The sequence below is a fragment of the Leucopleurus acutus genome (genome assembly GCF_964270905.1).
Source record: "Leucopleurus acutus genome assembly, chromosome: 1".
Lineage (NCBI taxonomy): Eukaryota > Metazoa > Chordata > Mammalia > Artiodactyla > Delphinidae > Leucopleurus > Leucopleurus acutus.
In genome coordinates, this window is record NC_139142.1 from 172,871,176 (window position 1) to 172,896,135 (window position 24,960).

At 38.0% G+C, this 24,960-nt stretch overlaps 1 protein-coding gene across 8 annotated transcripts in view; it reads right to left on the minus strand.

Moving 5' to 3' along the window:
- Positions 1-24,960, minus strand: part of TJP1 (tight junction protein 1) — a gene marked incomplete at its 5' end in the record, with an annotated part of 254,955 nt that overhangs the window by 84,376 nt on the left and 145,619 nt on the right. For all 8 annotated transcript variants that reach the window (XM_082851457.1, XM_082851456.1, XM_082851463.1 and 5 more), the window contains one exon: positions 5,684-5,740. In XM_082851457.1, the coding sequence (XP_082707583.1) occupies positions 5,684-5,740 (57 nt within the window). The remainder of the gene's footprint in view (positions 1-5,683; positions 5,741-24,960) is intronic.

The window sequence follows — 24,960 nt, forward strand, 5'->3', positions numbered from 1 at the left end:
GGCCCAGAGGCAACACAGCTCTGTGTTTCCAGCACAATAGTTAACATGTTTGAAAACCAAAGAATTATGAACTATATACTCATCTTATCTCCATGTATCTTTTGATGACATTTTTCTGGGCTAGTACCCCCCTCCCTCAGGGTAAAAGAAAACTGAAGCACAAGAAGAGCCCAGCTACAGAGTGGAGTTTACACTGACCTTCTTTCTAGACAGGAGTTCCAGACTTGCCTGAGTATTACAACTACCACGATGAGTTGGTGTGACACTTTTAACACATTCAAAAAATCAGATTCTGTTTTCTCAACATTCAGAATCTTTTCCTACTTTGCCTAAGTTCTGTATTAAATAACCTAACATTTCCCCACAACTGACAAAACCAGGCAAAATTGTAGAAAGGAGAAACGTACTTTAGCTAATTTAAGTGTCTTATTTTATTTTCCTTATTTAAAAACTAAGAAGGTATTAGGAAAAAACAAATGTAATGTGATACAGTCAAATTACACCTATGGTCCCAAATGATCTAGCTTCTACCTTAAGAAATCATAAAAAGAAGAGCAACTTAAACCCAATGTAAGCAGAAGAAACATTAAAATAAGAGCAGAAATCAGTGAAATACAAAGCAGAAAATAAAAAATATCAATGAAAAGAAAAGCTGGTATTTTGAAAAGGTCAATAAAATTGTTAAACCTCGGGCTTCCCTGGTGGCATAGTGGTTGAGAGTCCGCCTGCCGATGCAGAGGACACGGGTTCGTGCCCCAGTCCGGGAAGATCCCACATGCCGCGGAGTGACTAGGCCCGTGAGCCATGGCCACTGAGCCTGAGCGTCCGGAGCCTGTGCTCCGCAACGGGAGAGACCACAACACTGAGAGGCCCACGTACCGCAAAAAAAAAAAAAAAAATTGTTAAACCTCTAGCCAGGTTGACCAAGAAATAAGAGAAGACACAAATTACCAATATTATAAATGAAAATGGGCCACCATTACAGATCCTAAAATATTAAGATAAGAGAATGCCATGAACAATTTTATGTCTATAAATTTGACAACTTAGATAAAAGGAACTAATACTTTGAAAGATACAAACTACCAAAGTTACCAAATAAATCTCCAAAAGCTAACAAAGAAAAAATACATAACCTGAATAGTCCTATATAAAATTAAAGAAAATAAATTTATAGTTAAAAGCTTTCTCACAAAGAAAACTCCAGAACCAGATGGCTACACTGGTGAATTCTACCAAACATTTAAGGGAGAAATACCTTCAGTTGTACACAAACTCTACCACAGAACACAATAGGGAAGAATACTTCCCAGCTGCTTGTTTTGAGACTGGTAGCTTTCCTTACTCCAAAACCAATAAAAACACAAGGAAAAAGTACTAACCAATATTCCTCATGAACACAGAAACAAATATCTTCATAATACATTAGCAAATCAATCCGGCAATATATAAAATGAATAATACATCACAACTAGGTAAAATTTATCTTGGGAATGAAAGGCTCTTCAACATCCAAAAAGCAAGAAACTGACCATACCAACAGACTAAAAAGAAAACTCGTATGATAACCTCAATCAATACTTACCAAAAAAGCACTGGCAAAATCCAACATCTATTCATGATTTAAAAAAAAAAAAAAAAGCCTCTTAGCAAAGTTAAGTATAAAAGGGAACTTCCTCAACCTAGTAAATAGCAAAACAGAAATACAAGGGAACTTCCTTAACCTCATAAAGGGCATCTACAAAAACCTTACTGCTAACATCATACATAACAGTGAAAGAATGCTTTCATTTAAAATTTGGAATAAGGCAAGGATGCCTGCTTACTGTCCCTATTCAACAACATCCTGGAAGTCCTAGCAAGTACAATAAGGCAAAAAAAAGAAATGAACAGCATATAGATCAAAAACGAAGAAATAAAACTGCCTCTCTTCACAGATGAGATGACTGCATAGAAAAAGGCCAAAGAATCTACCAAAGGAGTTCCTAGAAAACTTAAAGTTCACTAGTTAAAAAAAAAAGAAAAATCAATTGTATTTCTACATATTAATAGACAATCAAAAACTGAAATTTAAAAAAATACCGTTTACAATAGCATGAGGAAACATAAAAAATATACTTGAGTGGAAATCTAACAAAACATGTGTAGAATCTGTATGCCGAAAACTACAAAACCGTAATGAAGAGATACATCACATTCAGTTTGGAATACTCAATACCCTTAAAGTGTCAATTCTCCCCAAATTAATCTGTAGATTCAATGCAATCCCAATGAAAAATCCTGGCAGATTTTTTTTAATTTGACAAACTTATTCTAAAGTTTATATACAGAGACAAAGGAACTAGTCAAAATAATTAAAAATAATAATAGTAAGTTTGGAGGATTCACACTACCTGATTTCCAACTTAATATAAAGCTACAATAATCAAGGCAGAAGTAACTGGCAAAGGACAGACACACCGATCAATAGAAGAGACTAGGGAAAGGCCTACACACATATGGTCACTGATTTTTGACAAAGGGAGAAAGCAATTAAATGAAGAAAGGATAACCTTTTCATAAATGGTTGTTCAAAAAATTGGACATCCGTATTAAAAAAAATCTCCTAAAAAGAAATCTTAATACATACAAATTTTAATTAAAACAAAACAAAAACAAAACAAAACCTTCCAGAAGAAAACAACAGGAAAGATATTTGGGACCTTAGGTTTGGCAGACTTCTCAGATACAAAACCAAAAGCAAAATCAATAAAAGCAAAAACGACTTTATCAAAATTTGAAACTTATACTGTGCAAAAGACACTGTTAAGAGAAGGAAAAAGGCAAGCCACAGACTGGGAAAAATATTTGCAAAACAATACCTATTAAAGAACTTGTATCCAGAAGATATTCAAGACTCTCAAAACTCAGTAACAACTTCTGTGCAACAAGGGACACAATTAACAGAGTACAAAGGTAATCCATGGAATGGGAAAAAAAACATTTATGAGTCATATTATCTGATAAGGGGTTAATGACCAGAATATATAAAAACTCCTACAATTCAACAGATAAAACCCAATTTAAAAATGGACAAAGGAACTGGACAGATGGCAAATTTTGTTATGTGTATTTTACCACAGTTTAAAAAAAACAGTAAGTATAAAAATTAATAAACAGAAACCTCAATTAAAATAGAGTTGGGGGCCTCCCTGGTGGCGCAGTGGTTGAGTCCGCCTGCCGATGTGGGGGACGCGGGTTCGTGTCCCAGTCCGGGAGGATCCCACATGCCGTGGAGCGGCTGGGCCCGTCAGCCACGGCCCCTGAGCCTGCGCGTCCGGAGCCTGTGCTCCGCAACCGCAAAAAAAAGAAAAGTGAGGCCCGCGAACTGCAAAAAAAAAGAAAAGTGAAGAAAAAAAAAAATAGAGTTGGGAGGCCAGAAGAGGGAGCACTCATGCACTGTGCTGTTAGCAGAGCCTAGCAAGAAGAAAGACTTCCTCTTCTTGCCTGCCAAGAACTCAGCCAATGACAGACTGTCACAATTCAGCCAATGAAAAACCACTACACTCTGGACTCTCAATTCCTCCAATGGACTCTGTTTACTACAGCCCTCCCAACTTCCTTTTCCCCTCTATAAAAGAGTTCTATTTTTGCTGGGGTCTTGCACTGTGTCTTGCAGTAGCTGCAGACTCTGAATTGCAATTCTTTGTTGATCCCAAGTAAACCCATTTTTAAGGTCAATATAAGAAAACAAAAAACCTAATTAAAAATGGGTAAAAGATTTGGACACATTTTACCAAAGAAAATAATGGATGACAAATAAGCGCATAAACAGATATTCAAAATCATTAGTCTTTAGAGAACTACAAACTAAGAACAATTCCATTCCTAGGAATTTACCCAAGAGAAATGAAAAGCTATGTTCATTCAAAAACCTGTACACTAGAGATTTATTCACAATCACCAAAAACTGGAAACCACCCCAGGGTACCAAGACTGGAGAATGAATAAGCAAATTATTCTACATTCATACAATGGAATACTATTCAGCAATAAGAACTACTGATATAAGTACATCACGGAGAAATCTCAAGTGCATTAGGCTAAGTGTAAGAAACCAGTCTCAAAAGGCTATGTATTGTATGAGTTCACCTACATGAGAGAAAAAGCAGGCATATAGGAACAAAACACATCAGTGGTTACTCAGTGCTCAGGGTAAGCGGACGGGGTTGACTACAAATGGCAGAAGGGAAAATTGCAGGGCGATGGAATTGTTCTATATTGTCTGTAGTGGTGGTTATATGACTTACATGACTAAATGCATTTGTCAAACTCAGAACTGTACACTAAGGATGAATCTTACTGTGTGTAAATTATACCAATAAAAATAATAAAGGTATTAAGAAAATAAATGTAATGTGGCAAAACACCAAATTATTCTATAAAAACCAGCCAATTAAACATTTATAAGGTACGATGGCATATGTTTAATCTGATTTAAATATGCTATCAGCACATTTCAAATAAATTCAAGCCATACCTTAGCTTTATAAATTAAAAGTTAAGGTTAGTATTATTAATGATTTCTTTCACCATTTAGGGAGACACAAAAAAGTCTTATCTGAAATCACTGTTTTTTAATAATTAATTTACCCACTGTCTATTATGTGTAGATTCAAAGATTCACGAGACAGTCACGTGCAGGGTGGTTCAGGAACATGATTTTCCCCCTTTCCATTTTCCTAGTAATGGATATAGCTGGTAGAAATAGTAAGTGTAAAATATTTAAATATTCTCTAATCTCTTTCTGTACATTCTCTAAGGAGAAGGGTAATCAGTAGATTCAGCTCTCTTCAAAGGGAGGATAGGAGAGATTTATGGGAGGCACTACATTATGTCAAGCATGAGGTGGCATAAGCCCCATTTTTAACACTGAAAACCAATGCTTTAAAGGCGGTTTGGTCACTTGCTCATTTCTAAAAGGAAGCAGGCAGCAGTAGGATTCAAATTCAGGGCAGTCTCATTTCAGACAAAGCTCTTTTTTTTTTTAAAGCTATTATTTATTTAATTCTTATTCCAGAATTTTCCATCTATTTCTAGTGCCATGTGGCATGCGGGATCTTAGTTTCCCAACCAGGGATCAAACCCACTCCCCCCTGCATTGGAAGCGCGGAGTCTTAACCACTGGATAGCCAGGGAAGTCCAAAAAATCTCTTACTCTTACCCAGCTCACTGCGATTTGCTCTCTGCCCATCTGCAATTGCTTAAGCAAGAGCTTGGCTCTGCATGTTTCAAATCAAGGAGTATCTTTTAAGATTTTATTACTCGCATGACCCTGTTCAATTTTAAACCCCAAGCCTACAATACATACATATTACTCAGAAAAGCTGAAACAGTTTACAATTTACACGAAAATACGGTGACTTTTATCTGATCAAATTTTTAAAAATAAACCACTTAATTTCTTAAGTCATGATTAAAAACAGCAATATACAAATAACAACCAAAAGGATATATGAAAAAGTAATCATGTTCACTTTTGACCTTAATAAAGAATTTATTGCAACTCTAATTTTAAACAAAGGAATATAGAAAAGTTCTTCCCCTTTCTTCTGGCTTCCTGACATCTGGCTTTCCTCTATTGTTTTCAAAAGCTGCCAGTATCCTGACCTACACACAGATTATTTACTTCAACAGAACTCACCCTGTGAAGTGTCACCGTGTGTTGTTCCCATATAGCTGTTTCCTCCATTGCTGTGTTCTGATAAAGAAAAAGAAAAACAATAATTATCTTTTAAGAAAATGTCTAATAAAGTGAATGAGAACAGCCAGCAAACAATTTAGCACAGTAAAAAAACAAAATTCATACTTTCAATATTAGATACTCTAAAAAGAGCTTAATAATTATTGAAGGTTTTTTGCTTGCTTTTGTTTTTGTTGTAAGAGACAGGAAATTACACACAGGAACTTCCTTTGTTTTTAACTTAATTTGGACAGATGCCACTCTATATTCATTTCATGCCAGCTGAAATCAGTGTTCAAGCTAATTCTGCAACTTTATACTTAACATCAGATAGAAATGAACAGAAGTTGGAATAGTATTTTAAAATATCTAACGAACAACACATAAAACATTTAAAAGTATTCCTTAATGTTGCGCAAAGGAAGGAAATGTCAAATACCTCTGAACTCAGTAATTATAAATACACGTATCACAGGAAAACAGATAAGACCATTTGATAGGTTTGGTCAATGGCTGCTTCAGTATCAGTTAAAACATTACTGCTCCACCTAGTTTCAATTTTACTACAGAATTATCTTCAAGCTTTGTTTATAACCCTGAAGAAAAAAAAAGGCTTTTCTAACATACATATCATGCACACATGCCCATGCCACACACAAAAGAAACAAAAAGGAAAAACAAATAAACAATTCCAAACTCCCTGCCCCAAAGAACTGCCTTAAAATAAAAGTGATGCAAGCTCCAACAGAGGTGCTCAAATGTCAGTGTAGTTCAGGTTCTTCTCCTGTCAAGAACTTTTTACTGAAGAGAGAAATAAATCACTATCTAACAGACAGACACTAAAGAATTCAAAGTAAATTTCTTATAAATTGGGTTAATTGCTCTTGGAGGCTTAAAGTAATTCAATCTCTTTTAATGTTACCATTTTCTGTAATTGGGGTTCCTGAACATATATATCTACAATTTGTTTAAAGGCTTTTTCAGAGGTATCACAAGGTAAGGTAGAAGTGAGAATGCTGAGCACGATGCTTCCAGGACATCACTTGTCACCCAGCCTTATCAATGTCTATTCCACAAATAAGGTTTGTTTTCTACTGCACTGCTGTCACTACCATCATGAGAACATGTCCACCAAGGGGCCCTGGGCCCATTTCTCCTTTCCCACAGCAACTTTAATCGAACATTAATGCCACTTTAGAAAAGGAATCCCTATAAAGAAAGCCTGCTTCCCTAAATACAAAGCAACTAGATTAACTTTCCTGCCAGATGAATAAGAGAGGGAGAAAGGATCCCTCTGTTCACTCCCATAGATAAGAACTGTCAACCAGCGTTTTGTTTCAATCTTTCAGTCAAGTGCAGCAAAACCTCCTTTTAATGAGACCTCTGCTGGAAACAAAGCTGTTTTGTTTTTTAAAAAAATTGACCAGCATTTATGTATTTTAAAATATACCTCCATCAATGTGACACAGTGATGATATGAGTAATTCTGCTAAACATCAAGAGTCCTACTAAAATATACAGGATAAAAATATCTGCAATTGCCAGTTTGTCCAATCTTAGCTGACTTATTAAAAATGAGAACTGCTTGCATGGCTTTAAGCTTGTCTTGCCTTGATCTATTTCTTTTTTTTTTTTTTTTTTTTTTTTTTTGGCGGTACGTGGGCCTCTTACTGTTGTGGCCTCTCCCGTTGTGGAGCACAGGCTCCGGACGCACAGGCTCAGCGGCCGCGGCTCACAGGCCGAGCCGCTCTGCGGCATGTGGGATCTTCCTGGACCAGGGCATGAACCCGTGTCCCCTGCATCAGCAGGCGGACTCTCAACCACTGCGCCACCAGGGAAGCCCTGATCTATTTCTTAAACCAGCAGCACTGCTTCACTACCCTTTTAATTCCTTTCCTATCAGTGCAAACTGAAAGTGATCTGATAACCAGAGAGGACCTCCATAACATATTCTTTGGAACGAAAATTTATCATCCTCCATATGGTTTTAATGGCCACACAATTTACCATTTAGTAAAAGAATATGAATCAAAATGAGAAAATTCATTTAATGCGAAGGGAGGAAAAGCAGATTATGAAATGGCTTGTATATTGTTATCCTTTGTTTAAACGTGAATATGAAAAGAAAGGCTAAAAGGATATACAAAATGTTAACACAAATCATCCTCAAACTGAAGGGATTATGGGTAATATTTTTTCATTAGGTGTTTTTTTTTTGCTTTCCTTTCTCCATTCCCAGTCAGAATAAACTGCCAAAATATTTTAAGCCACATTCATCAAATCCCACTTGAAACTTCAAATATCTATTTTTAACTTTGCTTTTAGGAAAAATCAAGTAATATTTAAGATTCTTTTATGTTTTATTGTTAATTATAAAAAAGTATCCTGTTAGTAAGGGATTTATAGAATAAGGTCTTAATGTACAAGCTTCTAGGAGTACAATAAGAGAAATTTAGATTATTTTGTTTATATAAGGGGAAAAATAAAAATACTAAAACAATTGTTCTCAGCATTCCAATCAAAATTAATGTTTCTTCAGAAAAGTACACAACTCAACCAACTCAATGGCTTCCCCCAAATGGGTAATACAATAGCTCCCTTCTCTATTAAAGCCAAACACAGCCTTATTAGCTTGATTTATCAGAAGGGAGACCAATGTGCAAGAAAGAAGCCGAGAGAACGAAACATCAAAAAGGGTGGTCAGTTAGGCTCTTAACCTGTGCTCTAAAGCAATTGAATCCATAATGTAAATAAGTTGTTATGCCTTGATGATCCTAATCACTTAAAACACACACACAGAGAAAAAAGTGTTACTAGTTTAAACCATGGACCATTCCATCTCTCTCCACTCTCAGGCCTTTGGTTTCCTTCAGTGGCAAAAGCAGCAAAATTCTATCCATGGCTGTTTATATAACTAGGCAGACTTTATGAGGAGTTCTGAAGGAACTGAGAATACAAATACAGTAAAATATAATAGTAGAATCTTACTTGACGGGATTCAAGTACCCACTGTAATTCTTTCAACTTTGCTATGTTTGAAAGTGAACATAAAATGTTGGGAGGTGGTGAGAGGAGATTCTTATTAAATCACTCAGAAACTGAAGGCTAAAATGGATATAAAAAACTTTTAGTACTACTAAATGTGATACTTTCGAAATTTGATACTTTAGATTTTAATGCTAAAATTTTGATACTTTAGAAAAAGGAGAAAGGGGATTTCCTTTGATAGAATACCTAAAAAAACAAGTGGCCTCTGGGGTGGAGAAAGAGAAATTGGGGCAGGGAGGTAGGGAATCTTACATTTTCACTGTGAGCCCTTTTGTAATGTTCTATTATGTTCATCTACCACTTACTCAAATAATTTTTGAAACATCATCCTTATTGTAAAATTGCTTACTTGTCATTTTTCTTACTGGTAAAAAAAAGCAGAACGCATAACTGGCAGAAGGATTTTCTGGTAAATGAATAGTCTCATTCCCAAAACATTTAGGCTTGTGGGGAGACCGCAAGTAAAAAAGTGTCACTCCTCTAAGAATGATTACAGCACTATCATTCCCTATAACTATGAAAGATGCTGTTAAACAGAAAATGAACTAAGCCAGAAATATCAAGATCACAGCCCAAATCTGCCATTAACTAGGTAAGTAAACTTAGTGTTCCTCATTTAGGGAATGGTATGACATTATCTCAAGTAAAAAGTCCTGTCCAGCTCCAAAATTCTATTAGACTGTAATTTCAATTCCAAACAGGCTGCAAATTCAATAATTAGTGAAGCACTGTAGGCATCCAGAGGAACTGTAATCGTGGCCACTGGACTCTGAGTTCTACATACACTTCTAAGTCAGTGTCAACTGACCAGAATCACAATTTCTGAAAAAGCAAAAAGCTGCATTTCAGAGAGTGCCAAGAGTTTGTTTGGTTTCTTTGTTCTAAGCTCCAGCTGGCAAAGACACTACTCAGATCACCAACTCTGAAGGGCTTCCTGCCAAAACTTAAGATCCTAATTCTAGGCAGTTTCACTGTCCTTTAGGGCTGATTACACATCAAGTGGGGAAAAGACAGGAGAACACAAGAACGGACAAGAAGGGATGAACCTGTAACTGGGAGAAGACCAAATCCAAGACGGAATAAAGCCACTGTTCTCCAAATGAAGGAAAATCTTAACTCCTCAATATTCACTGGGTATATAGCCAGTTAAAATTTACCATCCTTATGGCTGTAATTTTAAAAACAATCCATTCATTTATTCAATCCAGACATTTATGCTAAGTTTTGTAGAGGTCAAAAATAGGTCCTTCTTCCTCTTTAAGGATTCAAGGAGAGGCTTATAACACTAGATAAATGTGTGTACAAGGTGCCACGGGGGATGGAGAAGACGCTGCTTGCTGAGAAGATGGGAGACTGAGTCCCCGAGAAAGAAACATCTGAGTTCAAGCTTGAAGGATGACCAGGAAAGAAAGTGGGGAAAGATGTTTCCAGAGAAGAAACAGGGTATCAGCAAGGCTGTTGATGCTGCACATAAAGCTGGCTTTGATGTGGCTGAACAGTACCATTTGTGGAATAGGGAAAGGGTAAAATAAAAAGAGAAGCTGCAGAAGTACATCCCAACAGGCCTTGTAACAAATGTAACGCTAAGGACTGTAAACTCAATGGGAAGACACTAAGGAACTTTAGGCTGTCATATTCCATAGTCAGGACTCATTCTGATGGCTGTGATGTGGAAGAGGAAGTTGAGGCAGGGAGACCAGTTAGAAAGTGGAAATAAAGAGGGGGGAGGAGCTAAAGATGGCTGTTACAGGTTCTGAATTGACCATCTGCGTGAAAAAGCCAGCAGAAAAAGAGATTACAAATTCAGTTTTAGTCACCTTTAATTTAAGGTGCCTGTGGAAATACTGAAGCAGAGATATAGGCAGTAGGCAGGTGGATATAGGAGATCTGGCACAGATAAGGATCTAGGAGTAATCAACAAAGTAGTATTGAATCCAAGAGAAAAGATCCAATTACCAAAGGACTAAGATGACCCTGTGCACCACAAATATTCTGAGGGGAAAAAAGGAAGAACCTAAGGAACTTGAAAAGGCACAGCCAGTGAGGAACTAATATAAAAATGTCATTTATTGTCCAGAGAATACACCAAAACAAAATATAAAAATGGAAGATACCATAAAATAATAAAATTTTCATGTTTTTTAAATTGTTGGACCCTTACATATCAAATATATACTTTAAATAGTTTATTCAGTACTATCTCTTAAATAAAGCACACTGAGCTCCTTCCTGATGACTTGTGGTCCTCCACTAGGAATATCAAGTAGCAAACACAGAGGTAACACTGGTGGCTCTGAGTTTTTCTTCTCTATGCAAAGTTGTTATGCTGAATTGTTTCTGAATTCTCCTGCCCTCCAAAGTGTTTTGTTTTTTGTTTTTTTGCTTTCCATCCAAAATAGAAAGCAAGATTACCTACTGAGATAAGGTTGAGCCAGGAACTTAAGAAGTACAACCTAAGTTTTAGTGAATAAAACAAATGACCCCTGCCCCTCTTTGACCTTTCAGTTAAGCATTTAATTTCAAATGTGATCACTGCTATGCAAATAAAGTACAAAGAAAGAGACTAGTGTATGTGCTAAAAGGTGGGGAAAATATACATTTGGATTGATCTGAAGCGCTGTCAAGTAAACTCTCAAAATGGAGATGTCCTGTCCAAGACAGAATAAAAAAGATAAATCTGAAGTCAAATGAAGAGTGGTCTTGGAGACACTCAGGGAATTCAACAAATCTCACAAACAGGATAAGAACTCACTAAGCATAAGAACTAAAAATAATGATCAAAGTAACACTGCAGCAACTGTGGGATGACAGCCTCAACAGAAAGTAAGTAAATCGAGCATCTGACATCCCACTATTCTCATCACCAGTTAAATTTTCAAATACTTTATTGTGTGTTCACTCCTTGGCTGACAATTCAGGAGACAGATGATGAGATGGATAGGATTAGAAAATATTAAGAGCTGGAAGAAGGACACAGGTGGGCCTAGAATTTTTTTGGTTGATCAAAGCTAGAGATTTGCTTAAGTAACTTCACAGATAAATTGCTATATTTGCCAATGTCCTAAGATCAAAGTGAAAGTGTTACCAAGTCCAAGCTCGCTCCGCTCGCCACATGACAGGCCAATGAATCGGAGACGAGGTATTGAGGCAAAGGAATATTCGGAAAGCCGGCAGACCGAGAAGATGGCAGACTAGTGTCTCTGAAAAACCATCTTATCGGGGTCTGGATGCCAGTTTCTTTTATAGAATCAGAGAAGGAGAAGCAGTGAGGAAGTAAAGTAAAAGGGCCATCAGTCTTGCAAAACATCTCCTGGAATGACCAGCCCCATTGAGGGGATGTGTTAGTTTCTTTTTTCTTGCAGCCAACTGACAGGTGGGCAGAGTTCCCTGAGGCAGGCCATTATGTGTGATTATAATAACAAAGGCAACAAAAAGCAAAGGTTAAAGTCCAAGAAACAGATCCAACGTGGAGTCCGATTTAGCTCTTCCCTGTTACAAAAGAATATCAGCTTAAATAAGTTACCATTAAACCTTGAGAAATTCTCATCAGGGACAGTTAGATAACCTCGAAAACTTAGTGCTTTCCAGTTATCAAAAATAAAACTTTTTAGGTTGACATTTTCTAATGGCTGAAAGTGGATAAAAGACCTTTCAAATTTTTTCCAGGTAGAAAGGGGAAAGGAAATGGGGTAGCATAGATGAGGAAGTGATATTTCTGAGTGTATCTTTTTGTGTAGCAGTATTGTTCCATGATATATTATCCTCCATATATACAAAAGTCTTTCTCCAGGGGTGAGGGGAGAAATGGGTAAAAAATTTAAACTGTTTTATGCGTATACTAGAAGTGAAGAAATAATAGATAATGAGAGCTGGGTTTCTATTGCTGGAGGAAAAAACTATAAATAAGAAAAGGAGGGAGGCTAAACTGAACTCTATGATGTGAGATCGGAATCTGAGGTCAGTATAAACCCATGGTTTTCAATATACATGCAGATAGATACAGAAATAAAGAGTCTTGTAGATATGCATATGCCTACAGGATTCCTAGCTCTGTCTGCTGAGAGCCTAGAAGAAAGAAAGACTGCAATGAGCACAGCTAGCATGGAGATCTTAATTTCTAAATACGAGCCTTTAATAAAACAAACCAGAATTTCTCAGAGAAGGGGTTGGTTGCAGGGCTGGGTCAGGAAAATGCAGCATGAACCTGGAATATCATGTGGCACTAGAAATGAAGGTACTGCTCAAAACATTATGGGGGTTTGTCAAGAGAACACCAGCTTGAAAGAGCTTCTAAAGGCCAAAGCTGGAATAATGTGAGCAACAAAATAATATTAGACTTTAACCCACAGAATAATAACCCTTGAGTCCATACTGATGTAATCAAACAAATAAATGGGAAAGGGACAGCTCTTCATTAGAGTGGAATTTCAATTAAATGTGAAAGGAAATGGGAAAACAGAATTACCATCAGCCAAACTCCAGAAACTGTTCCAGATAAAGATCCACCCACAGATGATAAAACTAGTGGGTGAATGTTTGAGGACTAACAGTTAAATTAAGCACAGCCCCAAATTATCTCCTCCAAAATATTTATAAATTACAGAAACACAGTAACTTTACAGTGGAGAAATACCATCTTAACCAAGGTAAACATTACCAATAATAAGACAGATCAATATCATGAACCCCTTGAGATGATGAACAACATGGTTTTTGTAGTATTCTTGCCAAAAATGCACGACCTCATTCCAATGATGAAAAAACATCAGACAAACCAAGTTGAAGGGCATTCTAAAAAATAACCAATCCTCTTCAAAAAGTTATAAAAGACAATGGGAAAACTGAGGATCTGTTACAGAGTCAGACACCAAAAAGAAGTAACAACTTAATGCAAAGTGGAATCCTGGAAGAGAAAAAGGAAGAACTAGCAAAATTCAAATGTGGTGGGTAATTTACTTATTATTGGATCATTGTTCATTTCTTATCCTTGATAACTGTTCTACAGTTGCAGTTATGTAAAACGTAAGGGGAGTGGAATGAAAGATATAAGAGAACTCTAATATTTTTGCAACTTTTCTCTAACATTAACTCAAAATTTAAAAGTTTTTCCAAACACAAAACAAAAAGACAACTTACAGACTAAGAGAAAGTATTTGCAAATGATGTAACCGATAAGGGCTTAATTTCTAAAATACACAGACAGCTCATAAACCTCAGTATCAAAAAAACAACCCAATCAAAAAATGGGCAGAAGACCTAAATAGATCTCTCTCCAAGGAGGACATACAGATAGCCAAGAGGCACACGAAAGGATGCTCAACATCACTAATTATTAGAGAAATGCAAATCGAAACTACAATGAGGTATCACCTCACGAACCTGTCGAATGGCTATCATCAGAAAGTCTACAAATAATAAATGCTGGAGAGGGAGTGGAGAAAAGGAACTCCTGTACGTTGTTGATGGGAATGAAAATTGGTGCAGCCACTATGGAAAACAGTATGGAGGTTCTTTAAAAAACTAAAAATAGAGCTACCATATGATCCTGCAATCCCATTCCTGGGTATATATGAAGGGATTAACAGATATATACCACTATATATAAAATAGATAAACAACAAGGATTTATTGTATAGTACAGAGAACTATATATTCAATAGCTTATAATAACCTATAATGGAAAAGAATCTGAAGCTGTACACTTGGAACACGATCTTGTAAATCACTACAGTTAAAATAAAAATAAATAAATATTCACAGAGCAAAACAAAAAAGGAATGGTAATGATAAGATTAATAAGGAGCTGAAAATTGCTAGGTACAAAAGAATGCCATCTTGACCACATTTGCCTTGGGCAGTAGAACATCTAAGTCATATTCTGAACTATCATATATGAGCAAATTCATCAAATTCTTATCAAAATCAAGAACATTCTTTCTTTAGCTGCTAAAATGAAGAATATAATTAACCTATTAAAGGAACCTGAATGGGTAGTTAACACATCTGGTTTTGGAGTTTCTTTGGTTATTCCTCCTCCTTACTAAATCACTATCTGATTTTCAAAAAAAAAGAAAAAAAACTAAAAAGTTTTAGGAAGTCTTTTCAATTTCTAAATAATAAAATATATGAAAAACCATGATACTTCTCTAACAAAGCACTCAATGGAAAACAGCAAATTTGTACACTCGACAGGCCACATTTCTTTAAAACCAGCCTCCTTACTTCACCTCAACCCTAAAACTATTTTAAACAAATCACAAAATGTCTAAGGTAAAGTAACAAGCTGTGTTTCAACTGCTAAGCCCCACTTGGGCACACTCCACCAGGCAGCTTCCTGGTTCCCAGACCAGGCACCTTGAGGCTGAAAACTTCACTATTACGGTGGAAGTTGCGATAGATCAAGGTTCGGTAAGAAGTAAATATACCAGTCTGAATGCAAGCTGTTTGGTTATTAAAACTTAGAACTTCTTCCATACAAACAAAGAAGCAGTATCACTTATTTTCATGTAAATCTGGGCTTTTAAAGTTAACCTGCTAATATCTATCTAACGAATCTAGTATTCACAGCCAGAAAATCAATAAAGACAAAGCACCTAACAGAAAAGATGGGCTGAGGGCTTGAGGAAGCGCTTCAAGCAAGAGGACAGTAAACACGTGGGAAAGTGCACAACTTCCTTATTCAACAGGGCAATACAAATTAAAAACACAATTAAAGGCTACTACACAACCATACAATAAGCTAAAAGAAAATAATAATGAACACTCTAATCAAAATGCACCACTAGTGGACTTCCCTGGTGGCGCAGTGGTTAAGAATCCACCTGCCAATGTAGGGGACACGGGTTGGAGCCCTGGTTCGGGAAGATGCCAAGGAGCAACTAAGCCCGTGCGCCACAACTACTGAGCCCAAGTGCCACAACTACTGAAGCCTGCACACCCACAGCCCGTGCTCCGCAACAAAGAGAAGCCCCCTCAATGAGAAGTCACCTCAATGAGAAGCCCATGCACCGAAACAAAGAGTAGCCCCCGCTCGCTGCAACTAGAGAAAGCCCACACGTAGCAACGAAGATCCGACAGGGCCATAAATAAATAAATTTATAAAAAGAAAAAAAACCTCACCACTAGTAGGAGTGTAAATTGGTATCACTGCTTTGGAAAGCTGGGTAAAATAAGCATACTGTATGATCAATCAACAGAAATGTAACATATATTTACAAGAATGTTCACAAAAGCACTATTCTTTTTTTTTGTTTTTTTTTTGCGGTACGCGGGCCTCTCACTGTTGTGGCCTCTCCTGTTGCGGAGCACAGGCTCTGGACGCACAGGCTCAGCAGCCATGGCTCACGAGCCCAGCCGCTCCGCGGCATGTGGGATCTTCCCGGACTGGGGCATGAACCCGTGTTCCCTGCATGGGCAGACGGACTCTCAACCACTGCGCCACCAGGGAAGCCCAAAAGCACTATTCTTAACAGCCAAAAACCAAAAACAATCTAGATGTCCACCAATCATAAAAGTGAAAACAATGCAACATTCACTCAATGGAAAATTACAGAGCCATGAAATGAATAAACTCTAACTACACAAATCAATATGGATGAACGCTGATCAGTGTTGAACAAAAGAAGCCAGACATAAGAATATGTTTCCCTTTAAGTTTAATAACAGGTAAAACTGAAAAAAACACTGCAAAAGAAAAACTACTAGCGGGGAACTAGCCCTATCAAGTATGGCCTCTTAATTAAGACATACTATAAGGCATCTACAATTAAAAATGTGATACTGGGGCACGAGCAAATAGACCAGTGGAATAAAATGGGAAAATTCATAAACAGACCTTCAAATCACTGGAAAAATCAGTGTATGAGAAAGGTAACATTTCAAATTACTAAGGTAAAGATGCACTTTTTAATAAATGTGGCTAGAACATCTGGGCTGTCATTTGGAAAAAACATATATTAGATCTATATCTCACCACACACAAGAATAAACTCGAATGAATTTAGGAATCTAAATGTAAAAAACAAAACCATACGAGTACTAGAGAAAACCTGGGTGAATTCCTCTTTAATGCTGGTGTAGGGAAAGACTTTCTAAGCATAACTCAAAATCTAACGGAAATAAAACAAAGTATGTAAAAAATTTTAAATGTCTGCTTGACCAAAAAACGAAACACAAATACAAAACACCATAAACAAAGTCTTAAGAAAAGTGCAAGATACACCATGAGAGCCAGTATCTCTAAAACATAAAGAAATCAAAAACTGCAGAAAAAATTCAGCAGAAAAATGGGGAAAAAAATACATCACAAAAAGGATATTAAGATTTGAAAAAATGTTCAAACTCAGTCATAATTAGAGAAATGCAAATTAATATAACACCAAGATGCCATTTCTCACCTGCCAAAGCAGTCTGAGGGCAAGACTGTGACGCTATATTCACTCACAAATATTTCCAGGGGAAATGCAAATTCATCCTGCCTTTCTGGAGGTATATCTGGCAATACTGGGGCTTCCCTGGTGGTGCAGTGGTTGAGAGTCCGCCTGCCGATGCAGGGGACACAGGTTCGTGCCCCAGTCCAGGAAGATCCCACATGCCGCGGAGTGGCTGGGCCCATGAGCCATGGCTGCTGAGCCTGCACGTCCGGAGCCTGTGCTCCTCAACGGGAGAGGCCACAACAGTGAGAGGCCCGTGTACCGCAAAAAAAAAGTAAATCTGGCAATACCTAACAAAACTGAATGTGTACCTAACCTTCTGACCCAGAGATCCCACTCTTAGGAAATCTGTCCTGAAGATAAACCTCCAAAAATGTGACTATACATATGTACCAGGTATTCATGGTAGCAATGTTGTAACTACAATACTGGGAACAACCTGTATGACCAAACTTGGGAGAACGGATGAATAAATTACATTACATCACAGAGCGGAGTACTATGCAGTCATGAAAAATGGAAGATCTCTATGAACCGACATGGAGCAATTTCAAAGACAGACCTTTAAAAGAATAAAGCAAAGTGCACACATATCAATAGTATTCCATCCTTCATGAAGGAAAGAAGGGAATATAAGATTATATACATGTATCTGCTCATTTGTGCAAAAGAAATATAGAAATGATAAACCAGAAACTAAAGAAATTGCTTACAGATTAAGTAGGAAAGGGGTGGAAGGGAGAGGGTGGTAGGACTGAGGAAGGAATGATATTTCTTTGCAACACTGAACTACAGTAACGTATCACATACCCCAAAATAACAAATAAATAATTAAAATTAACCAGGATGAGGTGGTGGGAACCAAAATGGAATACAAACAGTAACAGATAAACCTATCTATTACAAATGAATACCACAAGCGAAGAGGATGGGTAGAAAAACACTCAGCTAAGTAACTGTGGAAAACACTATGCTGACTGGATACTGTAATGTTAAAGACACAAAGAACTGTACACAAACACTGTACTCGAGTTAAGTCAATCTGTTTCTCAGAAGGATAGGATGGGTTAACAATCTGCTAACTACTGGACAGGTACATGAGGATTAAACAAATAACTGAATATACTGTAGACAATGAGCTGATTTCTCACTGTCAGAGAAAGAAGTTACAAGAAAGAGTGAAGGCTAGAATGAAGAGTGCTGGATAGGAATCATGGCATCCATATAAACCCATGGTTTAAAACATACACATACAGATAACTAGATACATGAGGAAGAAGAGGCAGTTCTTCCTTACAAAGGAATGTGGAAGAAATGAGAGAAATACAAGATCACTATTTTAGGGAAAAAACATTGTAATAACTGCTGCAGGCAAGATCAAAGAGCATAACCAGTGGGCAAAAGTTTGAAGAGAAACAATCTCAAAGTATCTTGCCCAAGATATTTATCAATTACAAAGGGAAAAACAGTAAGTACCTCACCAAATGTTCAAGGTTATCACACCAGTAATAAAACATAAATATCACATACCCTTTCCTAATCTGATGCATAACCTCAATCCAATCATGAGACAACATCAGACAAACCCAAATGGAAACATTCTAAAAAATAACTGACCGGCGTTCACTGAAAGTGTCCAAGTCATAAAAGACAGGAGAAGACTGAGAAACCCGGAAGGGCTGTCACAGTTAAAATGATAATATATTGGATATATGCACAAATAAAATATTAAAATTATTTTCACCTGTTAAACTTTTTGATGTGGTTAACAAAATTTAAATCATGTATGTGGCTCATATGATATTTCTATTAGACAGAACTGCACTGGCTCTAATCACCAATTTTCAGGAAGTACAGAGGGCAAGAAACATTGTAACTATGACAGGGAAAATCCAGACCAAGAAATTGCATAGGACAAACAATTCTGTTCTTCACCAATAAAACTGCACCGTGGGTGGGGAGGCCAGGGCCAGGGCCAGGGCCAGATGGGAGAATCCTACAGTCTAAAAGACTTAGGATGGGCTTCCCTGGTGGTGCAGTGGTTGAGAGTCCGCCTGCTGATGCAGGGGACACGGGTTCGTGCCCCGGTCCGGGAGGATCCCGCGGCTCTTAAAAAAAAAAAAGACTTAGGAGACACACCAAACAATCACAATGGGAGGACTTTATTTGGATCCTGTTTTTTCTTAAATATATTGAAAACAGAAGTTGATACTTAAGATAATTAGAAACTCCATTGACTAAATGGTGGATTTTTTAATTTACAATTTGTTTTTAAAGTGTGATAATAGTAATATAGTTATTTTTTTAAAAGAGTTCTTATCTTCTAGAGATATATACTCAAATATTAGATGAAAAGACATGTCTGGTGTTTGCTTCAGAATAACGAGGGAGAAAGAATACAATGGGTAGAAGTATAGATGGAACAAGACTGGCTGTAAACTGACAACTGGACCTGTGAGGCTAGCATGCGGATTCATTACACGCCTTGTATACTTCTGTATGGGCTCGAACTTTTTCCACTTAAAAAAAAGGAAGGCAATTGAGGGGACTACAAGTTAATTATTGAATCTAGAAAAGACCCAAACTAAGAATCCTACGACCAAGATGCCAGGCCATTATGCAAAGTTTCCATGGGCTGGCTCCTCAGCAGCTGCCTCCCCTTCCAGGAAAGATAAGTGCAGCAGGTCCTGGAGATGCACTAGGACCTCTGGGAATTTCTTGGCTGAATGTAACCTGGTCTATTACCAGTAAGTGAGCAACAGAGTGAAAACAGTGCCTCTGGTCCAGGAAGGACGTCAGATTTTAATCAAATAAGCAGCAAATAAGTACAAGTTGTTGTACGGTGAAATACAGGTAAAGCACAGGGAGCTTAAAGCAGAGTTCTGAACTGTTTTCTGGGCTCAGGACAAGGTTCTCGAGGTTTAGTATTGGGACATGGCTATCTGAGGAAGACAGGTCCTCAGAGCTCTGCCTGCTCTGGCTGAGGAACAAGGCGGGCAGGAAGCCCGGTTGCAGCCGCAGCAAAATGCGGGAAGGACCTGTGGGAAGGACCTGTGGGACCAGACTTGGCAGTTCAGGGAATTACAATCATCTTCACCAGCCTCAACACTGACTTGACCAGAGGCACAAAGGAAAAGCATCTCAAAGTGAAAGGACCAGTTCAGATGTATATACCAAGACTCTGAGAATAGCTACAAGGAAAATTCCTGGTGGTGAAGGTTCTAAGACTTGGGATGGTTTTCAGAAGAGGCTCCACAGCGACTCACAGACTTGCACAGTCCTGAGATGGTTAAGCAGATTACCTCCATCAACACTGAGCCAGGAGTCAGGGCTGAAGTCACCACTGCAAATGCTGAAATCAACTTTTAATAAGTTGATAAGCACTTGTCAAAAAAAAGAAAATTGGCACAGATGCTGGGTGAATGAGGGACAGAAGTGGGGAAGCTTTCCAGGTAGAGAAAACAGCATGTGCAAGAGCCCTGGCGTAGGAAAGCACTTTCCACGTTAATTCAAACAATACTTGAGTTTATTATAAGCTAGACACTCTGTTAAGCTCTGCGATGACAGGACACACCAAGATGACCTTTGTTCTCATGGAGCTTACAGTCTAATGACAGAAATGGATGATCAAAAAATGTCACAACTGAATATATTACCACAGGCTTAAATAAATACTACAAAGAAAAGAATGAGTGCCGTGAGAGGAACTCAAAGACAAACCTGGCAGGAAGTTCAGTACCCGCTAGGAACTAAAATGAGGACAGCACAGGTTGAGAACAGAGACCAAGAGGGGGGAAAAGATGCAAGGTGAGGCTAGAGCAGTAGATAGGGGTCAAATAATCCTGTAGCAGTTTACTGATCATATTATGGATTTTGGTCTTTTACTTCTGAAGTCAATTAAGAAGCCTAGGAGTTTCAGAATGAGCATGTGTACTGGGGCACAGGGAAAGAGGGGGTACTAATCAAACTTGAATTTTGAGAAGATCGTTTCAAAAAGACAGACTGTAAGGGACAAGAAGGGGTATGATAATACTTAGGAGGCTATTACAGGAGTACAAAGAGAAGAACAGAATGTGTGTATGTGTGTATATATCTGTTTTGGAGGGAGGGGGGATGTAAATGGTAGAAAGTACCCATGGAACGAGTGGAAAGATATGAGGTGCTCAGGAGTTAAGAACTGAACAGAATCTGCTAATCGGTCAGGTCATTCACCCTACCAGATATGTAGCCCAACTGAACCAGGTACACTGGAGTAGGAGTAGTCTTTAGTCTCTATTCCCTAATTCGTCAGACAAAAGAGTGCCTCTCTTACTTAATACTACCGTAATAAAATTTTCAAAAGTATCTCGGGAGCTCAAGGACTTTCTCTGACACCACAACACATCTTGCTGGTCTGGGACTCAACTAACCCTTTGTCCAGTATCAAATAAATACATACATACCTAAATATGTAAAGTAAGTAAATGTTTTAAGAGTGCACATTCACAGAAATACCATAATTCCTATACACCTCTTCCCTGATATTAAGGTGGGCTTCACTTAGAATGTTTTTATTAAAAGATACAGCCAACATAACAGCTCACCCTGGGGCACTGTGCTGAGTGTACAACCACCCTGAGACGGGTCCCTGAGTGTACTGTGATCATCTGAGCTGTACAGATGACAACACAGTATTAACTGGTAGACTCAAGATGCAGATTACAGAGCCTAAACTCACGTAATAAAGTAACAAAGACTTAGGGTTATTCAATGATAAAACTTTTCAATTCTTATATTGCTTGACCTCTCTCTGTGCAGGGTCTGGCCTACCAACAGGCAGGTCCCTCTCTGGAAACTCTCTATTCCCTTGCTGGCCTTTCTCTTGTGTCACTACACTCAGACCACATTCAAATGAAGAGCTTGTATTCATCAAAAGACCATTAAGAGAACTACCACATTGGAAAATATACCTACAATATATATAATCAACTAGCTTTTATCCAAAAAAAAAAAATACAAAGCAAATCAATAAGAAGATAATCCCAAAGAAAAATAGACAATAGACTCAAACAGGGCATAAACATGCAAAGTTGCTCAACTTCATCTAGTCAAAAAATGCAAATTAAAATCTCCAATGAGATTCACTAAAGACCAACCAGAAAGGGCTAAAAGTATCTGCTAATACCAAGTATTGGTCAAAATGCAGAGCAACAGAAACCCTCATTCACTGATGATGACAAGTGTAACTTGGTATCATCTCTTTGCAGAAGACATCGTCTACTGAAAGTGAAGACACACTAAACAATCCAGCAGCAATTCCGTCCCCAAATACATCTTAGAGAAAAACGTGCACATGTTCACCGAGATGAACAAGTGTTCACCTTAATAGTGGAAGCATTATTCTTAATAGCCCAAAGTAGTAAACAACCCAAATGCCCATCAATGGTAGAATAAATAAACTGTAGTACATTCACACAATAAAATACTCAACAGCAATGAAGATGAATGAATTCATGATGCAACAACACACGAATTTTAAAAACATAAAGTCAGAATAGTGGCTGTCTTGGGGAAAGAATGGTGCTGGCAGGAAGATCCTAACGCATGGGCCTTACTGTCGGGACAGTGGCTCACTGGCAGGATAAGGTTATCAGGTAGAGGGCAATGAAGGAAGCTGAAGAGCTGCCAAGATTCTACTTCTTGACCTGGGTGGTGTTTACATGGGTGTTCACTTTGTGATAATTCATTAATGTACATGTGCTTTCTGCTCTTTTACATAGGTGTTACGTTTCACAATAAAAAGGTATAAAAAATGAAGTCAGCTCCCAACAAGTAAATCAAGGTAATTTACATAAAATCTGGATTTACAACCAGTTCTGGAAAAAAACGGGAAGATCCAGCCTGCTGTCTTCACCACCAGCAACAATCAGCTGGGGCGGGGCAATCTTGGCCTCCTTCAGAGGAACTCGTGCTCTCTGACCCCACAGCACCCTCTCTTCCTGCTCTCAGGAGTCACGACTCGCCTGACACCTAACACCATTCCATACTCGTCTCCTTGACACTCCTTACAGCACATGAACGTAAAAGCATGCGCATGTGTGAATTATAAAGCCTAGAAGCAAGTGTGTCATTAGCCAGAGCAGTAAATTTAACCTCAGAATCCTCACCTACGAAACAGAGGTCACAAGAGTACCTACCACAATTGTTAAGACCAGATGAGACAATGCACATAAAACAGCTAGCTTAGTATCGTCACAGAATCAGCACTCAGTATTAGGAGGCTATTGTTTATTATTAATACACATTTCTCATATTTACAACTAGGATGTAAATCTGCTTGCCATGGCCAGAGTCTTCTGACTTTACAGGAAATACAGCATCAAAATATGGGTTGGTATATGTTTAATTAAATACTCCAACATGTATCACTGTTTAAAAAAGAAAAACAATAGGGGCTTGCTGGTGGTGCAGTGGTTAAGAATCTGCCTGCCAATGCAGGGAACACGGGTTCGAGCCCTGGTCTGGGAAGATCCCACATGTCTCAGAGCAACTAAGCCCATGCACCACAACTACTAAGCCTGCGCTCTAGAGCCCACGAGCCACAACTACTGAAGCCCATGCACCTAGAGCCCATGCACCTAGAGCCCGTGCTCCGCAACAAGAGAAGCCACCGCAATGAGAAGCCCGCACCATAATGAAGAGTAGCCCCCGCTCGCTACAACTCGCACAGCAACAAAGACCCAACACAGCCAAAAATAAATAAATAAATTTATTTTAAAAGAAAAACAGTAAATAAATCTTCCAAAGTTCCTTTACATGACACCACTGGGAAAGATTTCTTACAATTATACTTTGAAAAGTACACTTGTGTTTACTTGTTTTTGCCGAACCACAAATTTCTCCCTATCAGGGCTTTCACTGGTCTGATCAGCGTCAGGTAAATAGATACCTATGAAAATACACTTTAAGATAATGGATTGTAAGACCTCAGTCATAAAAAGCCCTCAAAATTAAAACTGACTTTTCAAGGTAAACATCATATGAACACCAAAAGCAGCTCCCTATTTTTCACATAGCTGTTAGCGTCCCAACGCCTAGCCAATACACTTATCTAATTCTTGCCCCTCAGACAAGTATACAACATTTTTCCCCCAAAACCCACAAAAGTCTAATTCAAACTACTTTTTCCAGAAGCCAATCTGACAGTAAGCCCTCCTAAAATGGAAGACTACGAATTTCACCCACGAATATAATGACAGCTAATGAACTAGTCACCCACGATGTCCATCGTCTCACAGACACAACACTGAGCAAGAGAAGCCATATACAAGAGTCCACACCAGAAGATCCTGTTTGTGTAAAGTTCACAGGCAAAACCAGTGTTTACGGAATGCGTAAGTGGCAAAATTACACAGAAAAACTAGAAAATAAGTAATATAGAAGACAAGATACTTATAATCTTTGGGGAAAGCAAGTTATGATCCAGAAATGGCCTGTTAGGGATTCTAGGTGCTCATCATCATTTTATTTACAGTATTTTATTTGTTGCTTTCTGCCCACACCATTAAAATGGTCCACAAGTACAGCATAGTGATATGTTCACTGCTCTATTTCTAGCACCTAGAACACTGCCTGGTTCATACTAGGCCAGCAGTGAGTATCTGTTAAATATAGAATACAGCTTCAAAAATCCAAATTGTTACATATTTAACAACTGGCTAGACCCTAAGTATAATAGTAACAGCCAGCTTACTGTCCATTTTCCATGTCAGTATATTC